General features: G+C 37.5%; 5 protein-coding genes across 5 annotated transcripts; 1 reads left to right on the plus strand and 4 right to left on the minus strand.

The window, feature by feature from the left end:
• Positions 1–315: 315 nt before the first annotated feature.
• On the minus strand, positions 316–1161 carry PKNH_1118500 (tetratricopeptide repeat protein, putative; the record flags this gene model as incomplete). The annotated part of the gene is made up of 1 exon (XM_002261325.1): positions 316–1161. One exon carries the CDS (start codon positions 1159–1161, stop codon positions 316–318), a length of 846 nt encoding a protein of 281 aa, XP_002261361.1.
• Positions 1162–4249: 3088 nt separating this feature from the next.
• PKNH_1118600 (ATP-dependent RNA helicase HAS1, putative) lies at positions 4250–6376 on the plus strand (the record flags this gene model as incomplete). Its single annotated transcript, XM_002261326.1, has 2 exons — positions 4250–5923; positions 6233–6376. The coding sequence occupies 2 exons, from the start codon at positions 4250–4252 to the stop codon at positions 6374–6376; spliced, it is 1818 nt and encodes a 605-aa protein (XP_002261362.1).
• Positions 6377–6673: 297 nt separating this feature from the next.
• On the minus strand, positions 6674–9401 carry PKNH_1118700 (TPH domain-containing protein, putative; the record flags this gene model as incomplete). The annotated part of the gene is made up of 11 exons (XM_002261327.1): positions 6674–6793; positions 6914–6997; positions 7213–7318; positions 7430–7591; positions 7738–7780; positions 8007–8172; positions 8311–8473; positions 8669–8754; positions 8918–8989; positions 9132–9191; positions 9303–9401. 11 exons carry the CDS (start codon positions 9399–9401, stop codon positions 6674–6676), a joined length of 1161 nt encoding a protein of 386 aa, XP_002261363.1.
• A 1608-nt stretch (positions 9402–11009) lies between these two features.
• On the minus strand, positions 11010–12854 carry PKNH_1118800 (bifunctional methylenetetrahydrofolate dehydrogenase/cyclohydrolase, putative; the record flags this gene model as incomplete). Its single annotated transcript, XM_002261328.1, has 1 exon — positions 11010–12854. One exon carries the CDS (start codon positions 12852–12854, stop codon positions 11010–11012), a length of 1845 nt encoding a protein of 614 aa, XP_002261364.1.
• A 1488-nt stretch (positions 12855–14342) lies between these two features.
• Positions 14343–17537, minus strand: PKNH_1118900 (conserved protein, unknown function; the record flags this gene model as incomplete). Its single annotated transcript, XM_002261329.1, has 2 exons — positions 14343–16967; positions 17430–17537. 2 exons carry the CDS (start codon positions 17535–17537, stop codon positions 14343–14345), a joined length of 2733 nt encoding a protein of 910 aa, XP_002261365.1.
• Positions 17538–19173: the final 1636 nt, after the last annotated feature.

Below are 19173 nucleotides of genomic sequence, written 5' to 3' on the forward strand. Positions count from 1 at the left end.
ACACATAGGGAAAGGTTACTGATGTGCAGCTCGAGAGGAATATCTCTGCCATGCATTGCATGTACCGAGGGCGCTCCATGTGTAGGGACACGTATACACGTCTTCTCGGGTGAGCATCACGGGGGCACACATGTAAGCGGCTTGTTTGTGTACAAATCGAGGGAAAACAAAATTTCCATAAGGGGCATATCACAAAAAAAAAAAAAAAAAGGAAGATCCCACGGGGCGCGGTCAAGCGGAAAGACCAAATGGAGAACAGGCTAATGACGCCATCACACACTATGCATAGCAGATTGGATAATTGCAGGGGCGAACTCAATTGTGAGACTTCATTTCGATGAGTCTCTGGGCAAACTTCTTATGGTTGAAATTATCGGGGTCGATTTGAACGGCCTTATTCTGATACGAAATGGCTTCATTCAATTTCCCCAGATTATCATAGCAGGAAGCGATGAGGGATAAAACTTCCGTGTTATTCGGCTCGATTTTGAGGATAGCCTCGAAGTAAGAAAGGGCAATGTGGTTATCTATATATCTGTACAAATTCCCCAGCGAAAATAATGTAGGAATATGGTTTGGCTCTGAAGACAAAATAATTTTAAAAGTGTTAATGGCCCTTTCGGTGTCATTCATTTGTTGAAATAAAACCCCTTTCTTGTATATATAATCAATTTTGGAAGGATTATATGAACAAGCCTTATCATAATAGAAGAGTGATTTTTCTATAAAATCGTGAATACAACAAAGATCTGCAATTTCGTTGTACAGAGATGCAATTTTATTATTTATTGATATGGTTTGATTATCATTCGATGGACCGCCCGTGTAATCTTTATCACCCTCTTTCTTCATATACATATTTTTTTCTAAACTATTTTTTAACGACATACTGTTAGCTATTTCTTGAGGCCTTATTTCAAATTCAAGAACATTTCTATATATCCTGGAGTTGTTTTCTTTTAACTTTTTTAGCGTCTTCAACGCTTTTATGTATAAATCCATCGATTCCTTGTAATTACAATTTTTTATTTCTCTCGCTTTTTTAATTGTTTCTCGGATGTCAGTTTCCTTACAGTAGTGGTAATCGTCTTCTTCTTCCTCTTCATTTATGTATTTGCTCCTGTCCAGCAGCTTCATACTGGCGTAGTTGTAATATTCCATATTTTTGCTTGAAAATCCTCCCATTGTCTTCTATAGCACTTTTCTGGAAATTTTTTTTTTTTTTTTTTTGGAGGGTCTGCTTGTCCGGTGCACGCGGTGCTGCCTGTGGGGGATTTTCTCTTCTTCGCAGCCTAAAGGAGGGAAGAAATGTTATGCGGTGTTAACTACAACTACGCGCATATTTCACATGTGCCTGCTAGCTCCATAAAAATTGTTTCTAAACTCCCTCTGGATGACAGACGTTGCATTCTCGCCTATTAAGCGTGCAATGAGTTATGCACGTGTGTGTAAGGATACATATAATACACTCCTGCTGCCATTTTTTTTTTTTTTTTTTTTTTTTCCACCAAGGGATGTTACCTCAACTAAGTATCTCTCACACGGTGATGCGTACGTGTTGCCAATTTGGACTTCTTTTCCAGATCAGCGATGGATATATGAAGAGAGAGAAAAAAACACCTCTGCAGTTTTATTTTTCCAGTTCTTCTATGCTTTTCACTTCGGAAAAAAAGAAAAAATAAAATAAAACACTCACCCATGCAGTAGAAGGAATATTTTTACTTTTCACTTATTTTTGAAATTAGTCCAGTTGGAAAATAATTTTAAGCAGTGCTACTGCGCGCGCATTATCTGTGGAAATTTGTCTGCTTGCAAATTTTGCGCGTTTATCCGTGTATGTTCATGTGCATACTTTGCATACCGCGTGGGGGAAAAAAATGGCTGCTATGTTTTTGGAAAAAGTGCAAAAAAAAAAAAAAAAAAAAAAAAGAAAGAAAAGAAAGAAAGCTTTACTCTTCCACGCGAGTAATAAATTAGCCATTTATGCACTTTTGCGCAACTGTTACGCTGTACACTGTTGCGCAATTTTTGTGCGTGCTTTGGCATACTTCACAATGCCGCGCACATACTTGGCGCAATTTTACGCGCAGAGATAAATACCTTAGGCAAGCCAACACACTCAAACGAGCGGCAGAAAGATAAGACAATCGAACAGAAAGAGTTACTGCGCAGGGGCGAATGCAAAAAAAAAATGTTTATCCCCCAAAGGAAGACGATTCTTCAAACGTTCGAGAAGTGCACAACGAGCGTGGTTGACACAGGCATATGCATGCAAACGGGTGGAATTACAACGCACGAACATATGCACAACGGGGGGTGTTCTCCCAGTTGTCAAATCGCGCAACAGAAAAAACGACATACGCTATTTTATTTGATTTATATATATATATATTTCTTTTTTTTTTTTTTTTTCACATTTTTTTACCTCATTTTTTGCGGTAACAACATCGAAGAGTGTGCGTTTCACCATCCGCTTTTCACGCATAGCAAGGAGTAAGCTGAATGACGATGCCCCCCCCTGTCCAATTTCGAAAAATTCCGCCTCTGATGTATTAAGTGGGTTGCCATACCACTTCAAATTCTTTGAATATTCGCAAAAGCTAGGGGCATACAGTGCACCTTGGATAGTATTATCTTTTGCTGCATTTATGTATACCCATATGTGAGTCAATCTTAGCAGTGGTTATGCGCGTGCCCCCTTTGATTGGATGGCGTAATTTTATATGCGCCCTTATTTATTCCATTTGGAAATAGGAAAATATTGTTTGTTCATCCCACAGGAGGGAGAAAGTGTATGGCGGTCTAACATGGTGTAGGGTGGATGCCCCTCACCATATGGAAAAGTACACCTGTAAGTATATATTGCTTCCAAGATGAAAGAAAATTGTATCTCACACCTTCATTACAAATCTACCAGAAAAGTAAACATACGGTGTGATGTTGTCCCCAAGCGGGGCTTCAAAAAAGGGGGATAGGGCATCGTCAGGAAATATTTCCCCGCATAAACATTTCCTTACAGCATATAATATTTCCTGCTATTTCTTTCACAATTTTTCCATGGCCCATCACTCTGATAGACGGTACAATTTTACGTATTTTCTACATTTTATAAATAAATCAAAATTTTTTCCTTACAAGGTGAAAAAAAGAAGGAACATATATTGTTATACATACAGTGGCACTTTTCTGCGTGTTCATTTTTTTTTTTTTTTTTTTAATTTAAAGAATTGCCTATAAGAAGAGGAAATTATGTTCTCTTCATAAAAATACCCCTTAATGTTGATGTTTTTTTCCAGACTCGTTTTTTTCCTTTTAACCGTTTTGAAGTTTTTCTATTTCGAAAATGGCCATATAAATATACATTTTCTTAATTCAAAAATGTTACTACATTGATAAGGGTTTTTTTTGTTTTCTTTTCTTTTTCCATTATAATACGTTATGGTTGACACTTGGGACAGTCCTTGCTGATATATTTTTTCCGAGGAAGATAATCAATTGAGTATGCCACAATCTGCAGAACGGAAATAAAAAAAGTGTTCCTTCTTTCTTTCCCATTTCAGACAGTTATTTTATTGCGTTTCCAATTTTTAAAAAATTTGCCTCCATCTGCGTTCAGGCATGTCCACAGCTCCTGTACGGTTGAAATTTCTCCTTTTTTTAAATTGAAAAAAAAAGAAATATAGAAGGGTATGCTAAAATATCCTAGGGTCTAACATTTGTAATTTTTTTAAGTAAACTTTTCGCGGATTTTTTTGTTCTAATTTTTTTCTCTTCCCCCATTTTGCGCCATTGCGTAGGCTATATTTCCCGCTTCTTTTCTCGCCCTTTTTTTTATTAAAACTGTTCAGTTCCATACATCCAATGGCACAAAAAAAAAAAATGTCGTAAATTTTTACTAAAAATCGCGGGTCCCTTTCCGGAAAAATAAAATTCGCGCCAGTCAATTTTTCAAGAAAGAATGAAACTTTTTGAAAAGGAAAAGGTCTTCAAAGAGTAGGATAAATTCTCGCCTTTTTCTTTCCTTTTCTTTTTTTTTTTTTTCTTTTAGCCAAATTTGTACCCTCCTGCTTACTTAGTATATGTCATATATACTCCTTCCTATGGTATATATAGGCATAGGCAACCCTACGCAGGGCCACTTCCTCACGTACATTCACGTATAACTTGCGGAATAGTACCCAAGGGGAATTCCATTTGCGGGGCTTCGCATAGATCCCCACCATATAAACCGCTAATAATTAAGGAACTCATGGAGGAGGAAAAAAATAAAGCAGAACCAAATGACCCTACTAATAATAATGACGCTATAATTACCAGTGACGACAACGGAAAGAAGGACGAGCAAGAAAATGAGGTAAAACAAAATGAAAAAATGAAGAAAAGGGGAGAGAAAAGAAAATTGAAACAAAGTGAGCATCAAAATGGAAATCAAAATGGAAATCACAATGGAAATCACAATGGTGCAGAGGATCATCTCATTTCCGCGGACGAGTTGGAACACTGCGATAATGCCAACGGGGGGTCCAAGGAGAACGAAGACAGTGCGGATGAATCTGCATCACACTGCTCCAATGTGTGTGATGAGCAGGAAGATGGCGATGGAGGTGCCAAGTCAAACGATGAAAGACGCGCCGGCACCAATGGGGACGTGAACCCCCCCTCTTCCTCCAAGGTTGAAAAGAAAGAAACGTTTTACAGTGAAACAAAGTTCGATGACCTAGACATATGCGAGGCGCTTAAAAAGGGATTGAAGGAGCTGAATTTTGTAACTCTCACAGAAATTCAAGCGAAATGTATTCCTCATTTTTTAAACGGAAAAGATATTCTTGGAGCAGCTAAGACAGGGTCAGGAAAAACGTTAGCATTTCTAGTGCCCTCCATAAATATTTTATATAATATAAAATTCTTGCCGAAAAATGGAACGGGGGTTTTAATCATATCGCCCACCAGAGAATTGTGTCTTCAAATTTACCAAGTCTGTAAAGATCTGTGTAAATATATTCCCCAGACAAATGGAATAATAATTGGTGGGATGAGTCGAAATGAAGAAAAGAAAAAATTTATTCATGGCATAAACATACTAATTGCAACACCAGGCAGATTGCTCGACCATATGCAAAACACGAAAGAATTTATTTACAAAAATTTGATATCGCTTATTATAGACGAAGCTGACAGATTGCTTCAAATTGGTTTTGAGGAGGAAATAAATTTAATTGTGAAAAGATTACCCAAGAAAAGACAAACTGCTTTATTTTCAGCTACACAGACAACCAAAGTTGAAAATTTAATAAGGCTCTCCCTGCAGAAGCCTATATTTATAGAAGTAACGACGAAAATTGCCACAGTGGAAAGGCTGCAACAGGGATATGCCTTAGTTGATGAAGATAAAAGATTTCTTCTACTATTTACATTTTTAAAAAGAAATATATCGAAAAAAATTATGGTCTTTTTTAACAATTGCATGTCCGTTCAGTTTTATAACGATTTGCTAAATTATATTGACATTCCCACCTTTTGTATTCATGGGAAAAAAAAGCAAAATAAACGACTTAAAAGTTTCAGCGAGTTTTCTGCTGCACAAAGTGCTATTCTGCTTTGTACAAATGTAGCAGCCAGAGGCCTGGATATCCCGAATGTTAATTACATTATTCAGTATGACCCCCCCGATGACTCCAAGGAATATATCCATCGAGTAGGAAGAACATGCAGAGGAAAAGATTCAAATGGATCTGCTATCATATTTCTAATGAAGCACGAATTAAAATTTTTAAATTATTTAAAGTTTTATAACATCCCAATTAATCAGTTTGCGTATGATCCAAGCAAATTAATAAATGTCCAGTCGCACATAGAGTCCATCGTCACGAAAAATTTCCACTTGCACAAGATGGCTCGAGAGGCTTTCAAATCCTATTTGAATGTAAGTTCAGCGAACGTCGCAAAAAAGAAAAAATACTTTACGTGTGTGTAAGTGTTGTTTTCATTTCTGCCTGACCAGGTCATAATTTTTTTTTTTTTTTTTTTTTTTTTTTTTTTTTTTTTTAAATTGTTTCATACTTGTTTGCTGCATATGAGACGTCTAGGCGTCTACACATGGGCGTATGAAAATATACTTTTTTCCCTTTGCTTTGAAAAGGCGATGCTTATTCTCCCATTCATGGACACAGATATGTATACCCATTATCCCATTCGTTCATCACGCACACATTCCTTCTTCTCTTTCTTTTAGGGATACATTACCTACGCGCTGAAGGACGTCTTTGATGTGAACAACCTGAATTTGCTGCAGACTTCGAAGAACTTCGGGCTGGAGGCCCCACCAAAAGTTGATTTAAATTTAAAACTGAATGTTAAAAAGAGGAAGTTTAAGTAGGCGAAAAAAAGGGGGACACACAGACACATACATGCATTTAAGTATGCGTGTGCACACCTGCGTGTTCTTCACTGTGGCAAATCCTCGTGGCGAAAACGATTGTGTAGGTTACATGTCGTTTTTATCGTGCCCATTTGCGCATATGCATTTGGTACATTTGCTTTGTTTGTGATTTTTCTATAGCCTCAGTTTCTTTTTTTTTTTTTTTTCATACTGCGGTGGTGTTACATGCCACTGTCACATTAGCCCCCCGGGGGTGTAACCCCCGTTCTTATATGACCAATTCGATTTCTACCACTACTTTTTATCCTTTTTATTTTTTGTATTTTTTTTTAAATTAATCAGCTTGGTTAAACTCTCATAATAATTTTTTTTCTTCAATTTCTCGTTTTCTGCATTCTGCATTTTTTCCTTTTCCTGCAGGAAAAGTGTTGTGTGGCGATACATATGTGCTTCCATGGCGGAGTAAAAGGTGCTGTGTGCATGTGTACAAATACATCCACATGATTCAATTTTTTTTTTTTTTTAAATCAGTACATGGAGTTGGAATATTTTTTTGGAATTTTCAGCCTCCACTTGGCCTTCCTCTATTAGTTCCAACTTTTTCTTCTGCTTCAGCTCCTGCAAAAGTTATTTTATAATTATTATTTTATTTTTGTTTTTAATGGGAATTTTATCGTGCGTAAAAAAAGAAAAGTGGAAGGGTGTGTAGTTGATCGGGGAGGAAGAAAGCATAACAAAGCATTGCAGCCAAGGTATAATAAAGTAGTAATGAGTGACAAAATTGCGAGATGATCCCGCACGTGGCATCCTTCCAACAAAAAGGGCATGCTAACCATTGCAACTATCCTGGCGTTTTTTAATTCCTCTATTTTTTTTTTCTTTTTCTCTTCTTCTAAAAGTCTTTTTTCCTCCTCCTTCCGTTTGGCTTCTTTTTGCCACCTTCAAAGGGAAAAGTTTTAAAAGAGTTACCAACAATTTGTGTAACTGTAGGTAGAAGAGGTATATTCTCGTTTCTCATGCGTCTTTGCATGAGAAAATTTCTGTCCATACTTCAAGGCTTGTATTTCGTCAAAGTGAGCTTGTAGTTCGACATTTTTTTTCTGCTTCATTCGTATTTCGTGGACTTCTTTTTCTTTTTCTTCTTTTTCTCGCTTAACTTTGTCTTCGTATTCCTTTTCTCTCGTTGCCTTTTCTTCCTGGTATTTGACGAATCTTCGTTAAAGGGGAAAAAAAGGGGGGGAATAAGACAAATCCTTGCATGTAGATTCTGCGTGCGTTAAAATGACGAGGTTTTTTCGAACGTTCTTTTGAGCGCTTTTTCAAATTTTTCTTCGAATGGCCCTTTTTTTTTTTTTTACTCTGCATCTTTCCTCTTCTCCTCCTTCTTCTGCTCGCTCAGAGCTGTAAAAATGGGAAAAAAAATCATACGCATAAACATGTGCGTCGGTATGTATGCGCGTAAAGTTCACGTGTTGTGTATCATTAATTTGTACCCCCTCGTTGGTGCATGCCCCCCCTTCTCCAGGACGAATTTCAGTTGTGATATGCACACATCTACCAACTACTGTAATGCATACACTGTCTTATCCAAATGTATCCTTATATTCTTTGTCATTCACACCCTTACCTTCAATGTGCTTCTTGTTGCTCTCAAGGATGTAACTGCACAGTGCCCGTTGTTCTTCCACTTTTTGTTTTTTCTTCTCCAGTTCTTCAACTTTATTTTTTTCAAACTGCTTCTGCATTAATTTTCCCTCGATTATTTTCATCCTCTCTTCTTCCTGCTTCCTCAGCTGTTGAGAAAATATATATATATATATATATGTTTTTTATGACAAAAGAGGGGGCTATAATACCCACACATGGTGTCACTTGTAGACCAATTTACACACGACGCTATATTCCCCCATTTTTTTTTTTTTTTTTCGTACGAAATTGTCCTGAATTTGATTTTTTATTATTAGTGCGCTTTCTTTGTTCCTCAAAATCATATTTCTTTCTTCCTCCTTTTGTTTTTTTTCAATTTCTGTCAAATACAAAGTTTCAATTTCTTCCCTCTTCATATTTTCCTTGTTCAGCTTTTCTTTTTGCACTCTAAAAATACAGGCATGGAGCAGGTGTAGAAGTGGAGAGAATATCACAAAAAAAAAAAAAAAAAAAAAAAAAAGGAGACCCTTTCTGCAAAAAATGCACACAGGGTTATTCACAACATGCACGAACGACGTTACAAAGACAAATAGATACAACGCTGGTTGGTAACTATTTATTCATGTTCTTTTTTCTGCTAACTTTTTCTCGTCAATCTGTTTTTCCAACTCTTTTAGCAGGTCTTTATCGTTCTTTATAATTCTCGTTTTTTTCTTCTTTTCACATTTCTGCGATTAAAAATGAAAAATAAATAAATATAGCGCATTGGGGGGTTCCCTTCTTCGCAAGCTCCCTTATTCAGGGCGGATGTCATAACTATGTTGCATCTTTTGAGACTCCATTTTTTGGCAACTTTTTTTTTTTTTTTTTAACTCCCTTTGGCATATTTACTTCACTTTCGTCAGAAGACAGCTTTTTTATGTTTTTAAATTCATCCTGATTTTGAATAAATTCTAAAAGTTCCTTTCCAAAAAAGGGGCGAAAAAAAAAAAAAAAAAAAATGCACACGAAATGGAGATAACCATTTAAGCGTACCCAGTTTTTCCATAATTTGTGGTGCATGTCAAAAAATGATATACATATATATATGTATGTATATTTTTACTTCTCTTTTGGCCGACGTGGCCGTTTCTTCAGTTATTTCGTTATCCGCTCTCATCCATTTCTGCGTTTGGAAAGGGAAATACAAAGTGGGACAGCGAACCCCCCAATGAGGAGAAAGAAAATGCAGCGATGGTTGCCACCAAAGGAATCCGCAAAACGGGGAGGTATATACCTCCTCAATCTTATTCAGTTCTTCATTTAGCAACGCATTGTCCTTTTTTTTTTTTTTCTTTTTTTTAAATTTAGACAAAATATTTCGACTGAGGTTCATTTCGTTTTCTTTTTTTACAAATCTGTTAGCGCGCTTGCAGACAACATAACGTGCGTATGCTCTAGGGGAGGCATATATATGTATATAAATTTATGTACACCCTAACGCATGAGAACAATACATTCGCCAAACGTGCCAGTAAAAGCGGTAAAGAGCCACGCTACGTTTCGTGTAGCGATAGGCGTATTCCTCGATTGAGGGAAAAAAAGGAAAAATGAAATTTTAAGAATGGGAAAAAAAAAAAAAAATGCACTTGGACAATCACAAATGCACAAAGAAAAAAAAAAAAAAAAAAAAGGAGGCATCCTCCAAGACAGGGAAAATTAGATACTATTAAAAAAAATATGAACAATAATGCTAACAAGGTTGACGGTAAGGAAGTCCTTCGAAACGGAAAAATAGTTCTGAATGGAGTACTTAAATATGGAGAAGGCACATTTCAATGAGCATTTTTTTTTTTTTTTTTTCTCCAGGGAAGGCCATGTCTTCATACTTATTTTGTTTTCCAATTTTGGAACCATCCACGGGGATGCTGGGATGGGGGTAACGAAATAGATGAAGAAAAAAAGAAAAGAAAAAATGTGAAAAAAATTTTGTAATAATGTAGCACCGTTCCCTTTCTCCCACTCATCGGGAGAATCACCGTCGTGATGGAGTAACGGTCGGATTCCCAATTTAACGAAATTTCAAATGATGATAAATTGCGCGCACAACTAACATGACAGATATGGAGACATATCTGTCTTAGTGACCTTCCATTCAAATTATTTTCCCCGCAGGAGTTCGTTCAGTTACTGTTTTGCCAAATGGGCATTCCGTCAAGGTGAAAAGAGACTACACAAATAAGTGGTATTTTTTTTTTTTTTTTTTTCCTTAATTGTCCATACGAGTGTACAACTTTGGCATTTTTTAAAAAGGCGAGAAAGGAGTTCCTTCTAACTTCTTTCTAGAAATGCCAAATTTACCTTTCGAAAAATATGTGTTGTTCTTCCACGAGGCAATGCCAACCCCTTTATTTCTTTTTTTCGCAGAACATTATATATTGCGATAGTTACATCGGTCAAAATAATCAGAAGGAGGGAATTCTCCAAATTAGCTGTGCCAACATGCGGGGGAAAGACCCAGCATTCCGTGCTCACATTCATTTTTGAGCGCCTTTGTTTCTTAAGGGGGATAACCCCCCAAGTAGAACCTAATGCAGTAACATTTTTGCACCAACTGCAAGGTGTCTACCGAGGACTACCACCATTTCAGTGTAGTACAGTTTACTCTCCGATGAATCTACTACTGTGCGGGAATTTCCACCTCCACTCGAATTATCCACGTGGACAAATTTTACTGAAACAAGGGGGAAGTATTTAATAATTCTTATGTTAAAGCGAAGCAAACAAAATGGAAGACACAAAAAAAAAAAAAAAAAAAAAAAAAAAAAATTAGAAAAAGGTATACGGTGTTCTGATGAGATAGGTGGATCGGCCATAAGGGGGATGCTTCCTACAGGATTGGCATAAAAGGGAGTAGTTAGATTGACAGATTGGGTAACGAATGGGGTGATGGGCAGCTAGGCGGACATTCCACCAGCGAGCTCCACCGACTTTGCTTGAAAATTCAGCTGAAATACAAATTATAAAACAACATGGAAGTTGTGATGGGGCCGAGCCCCCCTGGCACACTCGAAATGAGAGCGCACTTCTGCTTGCAGTTCTCATCAGCATCTCCAACAATTTCGTAATTTTGTAAAAATCTGCCTAAAGCATTGGCGAATTTAATTTTAGATATGCGGGTTTTTAGGGATATAATTTTTTGACATTTGTTGTGGGCCCTTTTTATCCTTCCACTGGGGGGACAAATTGGAGAACCCTTAGAACAGTCAGATGGGCTAGTCTCTTCTCTTGTCACTCCGGTACTTTCTTCACAGAAGAATTTTTCAGATGTAGCAGTTTTATCAATTTCTGGACAACTTAAGCATATATGTTTCATTGAACTTTTGAATTTTTTCAACTTTGTGAAATTTGTCTCTTTCTTGAATTTCCCATGAGGGAAAAGTCCCCTCCTGCAAGGGAAATTTTCTTCCTCTATTTTTGAGGACCCTTTTTTCATTTTCACTTTCTTCTTCAAAACGGAGGAATCGAAAAAAGGTGTGATCATTCTTTCCATGTGCCTGTCTCCGGGGGGAACCAAATTGATTCCCAAATCTAAAATAATGGCGCCTTCTTTAATATATTTTTTTTTCAAAATGTGAGGACAACCTATTGCCATTATTATGAGATCGGAATTTTTGACAATCCTTGTATGCATGTTTTTTCTTAGTGTGGATAAATCATGGTGGGTAATTTTTGTGTACCCCTTACTGGTAGATATATAAAACTTGGAGAACTTTTTGCACTTGCTTTTAAAATCGGCTTTGTCTCTGATATGTAGCTTGCCTAGGTTACTTGTGCGTAGGTAGCACTTTTTTGTCTTGTCATCGTATCTACAGAGAACATGCCCCCGCAGCGGATCATATACCGTCGTTGAAACTTCACTTTGAAAAAAGAAGGCAAATAGAGATAGGAAGATACTTATGTTGCTACTAAGAATCAACACATTTTTCTCCTTCACATGGATTTGGTAATATTTCAAGAATAGCAGTATCGCGTGAACACAACATGGGAAATTGTACTTGGTGCTATTCCTCAGGTAGTTGTAAATTTCTGGGCTTACACTACTAATATGTTTGACGTCGCTGCGAGTGGCGCTACGTAGGAAATTACCTCTGCTTGGGTAATTCCCCTCCGTAGCGTTGCTGAAGTTTTCCGTGTCCCCCTCAATTGCCTTTTCCTTCCGCATAGACACATTCGCGATAGTGTTCGTCCAGATGTACTCGCCTTTTTTTATCATGCGAAGGTGCAAAATGCAAAAAAGAAAATGTAGGAAGGCTTCGCAGTTTTGTCTAAACATATGCCGAGCCGTATGTACAAGGGGGATCGGCTGCATCCAAGTCCTGAATCCGTTATTATGGGCATTTTCCCCATATGCACTGCTACTAGGAGGGAGGAGTAACTTCCAAATGGGTGCACAGTTAGACCGATCTACATCCTTCTCTTGGCTAATAAAACTAGAAATGTAACATTTGTTTATGTGACGAGACAACGGAGAAAGAATTATGAGCCAAGTGTTTTTTCCTCGTCTATTTATTTTTTTTATTAAATTGATTAACCTTTTTTCGTTGCAGCCTTTGTGAACTCGGATCATTACAAATGTAACATCTGCATTTAGCAACAAACTCTTTTTTATAAGAATGTGCAAATATGAGTAAGTGGCTATGTTCTTTGAGTAAATAATAAATAGTGTTTTTTCCTGTGGCCAGTTTCTATTCCCCTCAATCTGAATCTTCCCACTTGCAATTTTTCGAATCACCAACTGATCAATTTGGCTAGCCAACTCGTACCCGTACAGAGTGCCACAGTTCATTGTATTCTTCTCGGCGGACGAACTGCGAAATGGGTGTAAAGCAAGCAAATGGGGAAAGGCTCATTATTATGCAGATATGTCACGACAGCTATTCATCCCAATGGTTATTTGTCCCAGTGGTTTGCTTTACCCATATGTATGTACCGCTTTGCACGGTAATTATATTTAGCCAAATTTTGAAAAAAAAAAAAAAAAAAAAAAAAAAAAAAAAAGGCTCATTAAATGCCTCTCCCCGATGTTGCAATTTTGGGGGAAACAAATAAATGAGCCTTTTTTTTTTTTTTTTTTTTTTTTTTTTATGCCCTTTCAATGGGCAAGGCATCTTCCCGTGGTTACACGTAGGGAGGCACAGATGAGAAAGCATTCGTGGATTTCCCTCACATGTGTTATTTGTTCCTACTCATTTGGTTATAAATATTTTGCGCTCTGGCAAAGAAGTATTCGATTTAAAGCGACTGCTTTTACCATTTCGCGCGGAAAAGGGGGGCATTTACATTTGCGGCCACCTTACACTCGGCCACTTCTACCAGGTGAAACGACGGAAACGTGCTTGATAATCACGACTGGCATGAGTTCCACAGGTAAGCCCCAGCGAGTTGTTGCCAAAGCTTTGAACATCACACCTTTGCACATAACACCTTTGTACATAACACCTTTGCTTTGGTATATCTTTCCCAATCGAATATCTGCACGTGGAAGATCTTATACAGGGTTAACTCCTCTTGTTCCTTTTATCGGACCAAGTCCGCGCTCTATACCCTACCCTCTTTCCTACCATTCCATTGAATATGTAAGACGGAACATTCCCATACACCCCATATTAATATTTACATATACCCCCGTATCATATACATCGGCGTAGGTCATGGAGAACAAAACACATATGCGCTGTAGCAACATACAAGTGGACAGTGTGGAGGAAAATAAACACTATATGTTTTCAAAAAAGGAAAAAAAAATTATTTGTTTTAAAAAGGAAATTCCTTTATCCGAGTTTACTTTAAACAAAGGTGTTATCAACGGGGCCACCTACAAAGCGTCCATTAATAATTTTTTTTTTTTTTTTTTTATAAGTATAAATCAAAAAACACAGGTGCCTACCTGGGGGTAGGACAAACGGGTAGAGTAGGCATATGTACACAAGTGGCACATTTATGTAATGATGCATATATATGTGAAATCACGGCGGGGTGCGTTTTCGCGCCCGTCTAAGAGAGTTTCCTTGAATAGAAACTCTCCACGAATACAAGATTCCCCAAGGGTAAGATGGCTCCTCACATTCGCCGCACACCGATTGGCAACCTACCCGATCCAGCGTTAACAGGATAAATATTTCCTTTCCGTACGTGTAGCAGAAAAGAGGCACTGGAACAACGCGCAAATGTGGGGAGGGGATGAGGGTACAAATTTGGCTAAAAAAAAAAAAAAAAAAAAAAAAAAAAAAAAAAAAAACGCAGAAGCATTCCCACATGGAGTGTGATGAACACTTTAATAGGGATATTTATGCTTGGAGGGTCTTTTTGCATTGTTCAAAATTTCGACGGTGTTATTTGGCCAGCGCGTGTTAAAAAACTTTAAGTGGTTATCATGCGTAACATCATAATCGACTTCCTTAAGGAGAAAATAGTTGATACATTTTTCTGGCGTTTCTTGTGCATCGTACAGATAAAAGTACTTCTCCTTTGGTGGGTCAGAATTCTTAAGCTTGTTAATGTCATTTTGTTTTAGCTGTAAATAAAAGGCCTTAAATTCAGAGTAAAGCAAAATGTCTAGGTCACTCACAAAACCATCAAACATATTTTTATATTCCTCCTTCAAATTCAAATCTTGTATAAATTGAGGAATCAAATGAGACAAAATATATTTGTTATTTTCCTTATCATATTTATTCCATACTTTGTTCATTTTTGTTAAAAATAATTCTTCACTTGTACATTTTGAGTTCTTAATGTTTAGGGAGAACAAGACGGTGTAGTGATTTGAGCTACTGATTACCCATATTGGATAAATGGGGTATTTGTAGAAACTGCCAACTTCGCAATATTTGAAAGCTTCAAAATCGGTGAGTAATCCTATCAGTGGTCTCTTATTGATTCCTTTAAGTATGATATTGTTTTTGTTCATCCCCTGGGAAAGCAACGAGCTTCCTTCGCTACCATTGCAGTTTTGGGAGCCTTGTCTCGCATCACTGGTGGGGGATGCAAAGGGGGGGATAGAAGTACTGCCAGGTAAAATACCCCCAAAGGTACCCCCCAAATTGCTGCTACTGTTACTACCTCGTCTACCACCCCCATCAAATTGGAAAGTGCCGCTCATATCCTCATACACCTGCGGGAACGTATTTATAATACTATTGTTGTCAAACACATTGGAGCAGGCCCTGCCGGTGAGAAGAAGGTTAACTAACTCCTGAGAACAGTGACCATAAATCCCAATTAACGGATGATTCACATCATCCATATCATTCATAATATTGTTCATTCCTCTTGTTAGAATTACAGAATATAAGAAAGATATGGCTCCAGTTGAACTGGAGAAAATTATGAAATGCTCCAAATAAAATTTTATTACATCTTTAATGCTGGTAAACTCCTTGTAGTAAATATTTATTTTTTTCAAATCTCTTATCATGTCTTCATCGGAGTTCCTTCTGTTCATGTAGTATGAGAAGTCGTAACATTCGGGCAGAAGAAACGCTATAACGTAATACGACTTGTCTGTACACTGGTACATAATATAGGCCATGGATTCTACTAAGGAGTAATATTTTAGATCTTTTATATTATCTCTAACTAGCTGTACGAACTCGTGATCGTAATCGTCATCCTCATCCTTATGGTCCTTCCCGACTTCTCCCTTCCTCGCACTCTCCTTCTGTGTGTCCCCTTTCCACGTATCTCGACCACCTCCATCGCCGACGCCATCGTTACCATTATTGTTTGCGTTGCTACGTGTACTGTCGAGGCTTCCGCTCACTCGTTCACCGCTACTGCTCATACCCCAACTCCCTCCCTTTGAGTGTCCCACTCCATTTTTCTCACTCCCCACAGTGGTGCTATCCCTCTTGGTTTGGTAATCAATCCTTTGCGAAGAGGAATTTGTCTGTTCTTCTTCATTTGGCGTTGCAGGTTCAGTTTCCCCGGCAGCGTGTTCATCACACGGAGGAATGATACTCTGATTGCATTCGCCCGTGTGATCCTCCCTTGGCTTATCATAATCACCCTCTCCCCTGTTGACTTGCCCAGGGGAGGAGGCATTCCCACACACCCCTGTGGAATTACTATTGGTGAAATTCAAGAAATCTGCATTGGTTTTCAAAATATTAAAGTAGTTATTATCCCACAAAAAATGATACTTATAATTGAAGAGCAAAATAATGATGATGTACCCCTGGATACTGGAAATGAGTCCACATGGTCCACTCAAAAATTGCCGCAGACCAAAAGTTATTTGTTTACTATCATAAAAAGAAATGCTATGGTTACACCATTTTTTTATATCCATTTTATTGGAGTACTTATAATTATTAACTCCGAATACCAGATTGTGAATACTCGCAGTGTCATCAAGTAACTTCATTTCTTTTAACAAATAGTTTACATAGACGTGGTCATTTAAACATTTGCTTCTATTTCCTTTCCTCAACCACTTACAATAATCCTTTGTAGTGTAGTTTATATTTTTATAACTTCTTTTTATTTGTTCTAAAGAACAACAAGAAAGGGAAGAAGAATTGTTACTGCAATCACTAGAATCATCACTGTCATAATATTCTCTGCTAGAGGTAGAGTCAGTTGATTCCTCATTCATTTTTTCATTTCTCCTGTTTATGCTTATCATATAATCCCTTATAATGATATAAATATTTTTATAATTTTTGTAAATCTCTTCCCAAAATAGTTTATTGTCTATAACATCATTTTGATTTTTTGTTGACGCATGGCTGTTACATAGATAGTAAGTTATTTTGTTGAAATTTTTTTTTACAATATCTCGGTAGGAATCGTTCGTTTCTACACTCTCTTCCTTTTCGCTCTTCTTGCATCCTATGATGGACAGCCGAATGGCTTCCTGCAGCATTTCGTCGTTTTCATCCTCCGGGAGGTAGTCATCCTGCGGGGAAAAAGGCATGTCTATCTTAGTGACCCTCATCCAGTACATGGCATATTCATTTATATATATATATGTATATATGTACATATGTATATATATATGTATATATGTATATATATGTATAGATGTATAGATGTATATATATGTATATATGTATATATATGTATATATGTATATATGTATGTATATATGTATATATTTTTTTTTTTTTTTTTTTTTTTTTTTTTTTTTTTTTTTCTGCATGACGTAGCATGCACCAACGGATAGTAATTAAAAAGAGCACCCCCCGTGAAGCACACACACAAACGCTTTGGTAGCATGCCCCCCAAACAGGCACTGCTTTGCGAATGGATAAAAAAGGTAACAACTTCTCAACGGGTAAGAAAAATTTCACATCCCTATTTGCTTCGGCTGCGTTGCTCTTTCCATATATATATTTATCTCCATCTGGCCTAGACTTACCTTCTCGCTCTTTTTCCTCTGAGCTGCGTGGTACTCCTCCAGGGACAAGGCTATAGTTTTGGATATATCTTCTTCCTCTTTTCGCAGAAGTTCCTCATTTGTTTTCATCTTTTATCGTCTTCGAAAAAAGTTAGCCAGGTAACAAGCTAACAAGATAACAAGCTGACGAGATATCAAGCTGACTAGATAACGAGATACCAAGCTGACTAGATAACGAGATACCGAGCTGACGAGATAACGATCTAACTAACGAACAAACGAATAGACGACCGAAGGAACAACTTTGTGCAAAAAAAAACTGCGAATTTTTATTCGTCCAAAATGGGTATTCCCCCTTTGGCACGGAAACTCCTTCGCTCTCGTTTTATGTGATCGGTCAACTCTTCCGCATGCGCATTTTTCCTATCCACGTTTCACCCTTTAATTCGCATGCTGCATTGTTTGCAGTGCCACTTTGTACACTCTTGCGCTTCTGCCTTAACTTCAATGGTTGCTTGGGCCTCCTTATGGTGTGTTACGATACACCAATGGCACGTTTTTGTATGCAGGTAGCAGGGATGGTTACGGTGTTTAAAGGTGTACAAATGGGGTATTCAGTTCAGTCGTACAGATAACTCGTTCTGCGCTTCGTTATGCTACGATTTGAAGGTATGGCATGTGTGACACTGTTACGCGGTTACTCCGTTATGTTGTTACGATGTTACGGTCAAGATATGTAACAATATCTTTGCTTTACCATTTCGCCACTTAACCATTCAACCTCTTAGGCATTCCTGTTGAATCCTTTTTCTTTTCGACTACGTTTCCACTTTTTACAAATAAATGCAGAACAAAAATGTTATAACAAAACATATCGACATGCATTACCTTGGGAAACGTTCTTCCAATTTTTTTTTTTTTTTTTTTTTTTTTTTTTTATTTCCTCATTTTTCCATTCACCATACAAATATGTTCACGTGTGTGCGTTACAGGTGATATTTTTATCCGCCTCCAATAGAGATATCCATTTATTCATTTTTTACTTAAACACACACTATTTCATTGGGGCTATACATCATATAGAAGGGAAAAAAAAAAAAAAAAAAAAAAAAAAAAGTGGGCAAGAAGGAGCAAGTAAAAAAAGGCGAAAGAAAAAATGAATCAATGATGGAAAAAGCCAAGGGGAAAGAAAAAAAAGCACCATAAAAATATTATTCCCCATGTAAAAGCTACAAGGGAAAATAATTTAAGTCCGTTAGCACGTCCATTCATATTCACGCGCAAATGTGCATACATACCTGCGGACAAGGTTCACTCCAACGGCTATTTAATGTTACTCAGCGAGATCTCCCCGCCACATAAATTATCACAGGAATGTATACCCCCTACTCGTATCATAAGCGCTTCTTTTTTTATTCCCCCTCCTTGATATCACTGCAGAGGGGCCAACATAGATTATCACCGTGCGTCATTACGGAGATACACATTCCCACGCAGTGTGTGCCTATTTACAGGAATATATTGAAGGGTAGAAAAAATGGGGGGAATGCCAAAACTTCTGTAGGCACCTTCGGGTAAATCAACATTTGGTCGCATGTGAAGTGGCGATACACTGCATGCATTTCTGATGGGGGTACAAGACACGCGTTCCATATAGGCACCAACAGGTGTATAATTTCACAACAGTCAATATCACCAAAAAATGAACTTCTTTTCTTTAACAATCCGAAAAAGGAATCCCGTATTGGTGCTTGGACCGATGTGG

This window comes from Plasmodium knowlesi, assembly GCF_000006355.2.
Source record: "Plasmodium knowlesi strain H genome assembly, chromosome: 11".
NCBI classification, from domain to species: Eukaryota; Apicomplexa; class Aconoidasida; order Haemosporida; family Plasmodiidae; genus Plasmodium; species Plasmodium knowlesi.